At 57.9% G+C, this 984-nt stretch overlaps 1 protein-coding gene across 1 annotated transcript; it reads right to left on the bottom strand.

Annotated features, from left to right (window-relative positions):
- Positions 1-8: 8 nt before the first annotated feature.
- On the bottom strand, positions 9-980 carry LOC107682658 (putative protein TPRXL; the record flags this gene model as incomplete). Its single annotated transcript, XM_016478832.1, has 1 exon — positions 9-980. A coding segment is annotated over one exon (972 nt), but the record flags the coding sequence as incomplete, so codon positions are not given.
- Positions 981-984: the final 4 nt, after the last annotated feature.

Raw genomic sequence — 984 nt, 5'->3', positions numbered from 1 at the left:
AACTGTGAGCCCCCGCGCAGGCTATCGTAGGCGGGTGGGCGGCGGAAGCCAACCGAGGGGTAGGTCCAGAGCAGGGGGCTGTCGGAGGGGGGAGGTTTGTAAGTAGGAAGACCATGAGACAAGTGCGGGGTGTGTGACTGGTGCATGTGAGAGCGAGACGGAGGGCGCTGAGTGGAAGAAGAAGAGGTGGAAGGTGGCGTGGCTGCTGTGGATGATGATGGTTGACTCAGGGTTGGCGTGGTGCTGGTGCCCGTTTGAGAAGTGTGTGTGTATGTGTTTGAGGCAGGGTTATCAGAATGACTGGATGATGGCGTGCTCAGGTCTCTCTCTCGTTCACGATCTCTCTCTCGGTCCCTTTCCCTCTCAGATTTCTCAGACTTGAGCAGGAAGCTGACAGACTTGCCCTCCTTAGGCTGTGTTTGCGTCTGGGTGGAGGAATGTCCTGACCCCTTGCATGATGACGACGTCTCTTTCTCAGGCTTGCGGTAATGGTGATAGTGGGAAGGCCTGTGGTGAGGGTGATGGTGATGATGGTGGTGGGAATATGGAGAAGTGGACTTTGAGGATGGAGGAAGAGGAGTGGAATGACTGCGAGCTCTGAGTCCTGGTGCCGGCCCCAGCTGTCCTTCCCTCCTCTCCTTCTCTCGTTCCTTCTCAACTCCAGAGGAGTCTTTGGAAGTGCTGGTGGAGCTCATGCTGGAGGAGGTGCTAGTAGATGCTGGCAGACTGGAGGCCGACTGCACACTGATCTTAGCAGAACTGGTCTTGTGTTGAGTCCCTACCCCACTGGAGGCAGCAGCCGGCTGGGGAAATGCCAGGAGCGGAGGCTTGTGCTGGAGCAAGTTGGGGAAGGGTGCCGGGATCTTACTGGAGCTGGGCTCATGTTCAGGCTTGGAACCTGGCAGCAGGAAGGGTGTGGGAGCACGGGGAGGGTGTGGCGAGGAGGAGAGGGCTTGAGGTACAGGAGTGGAGGATGCAGAAGAG

Source organism: Sinocyclocheilus anshuiensis, unplaced genomic scaffold (genome assembly GCF_001515605.1).
Source record: "Sinocyclocheilus anshuiensis isolate Anshui unplaced genomic scaffold, SAMN03320099.WGS_v1.1 C32441924, whole genome shotgun sequence".
NCBI lineage: Eukaryota > Metazoa > Chordata > Actinopteri > Cypriniformes > Cyprinidae > Sinocyclocheilus > Sinocyclocheilus anshuiensis.
The sequence above is the reverse complement of the archived record's forward strand: the minus strand, read 5'-3'. Positions and strand labels throughout refer to the sequence as shown.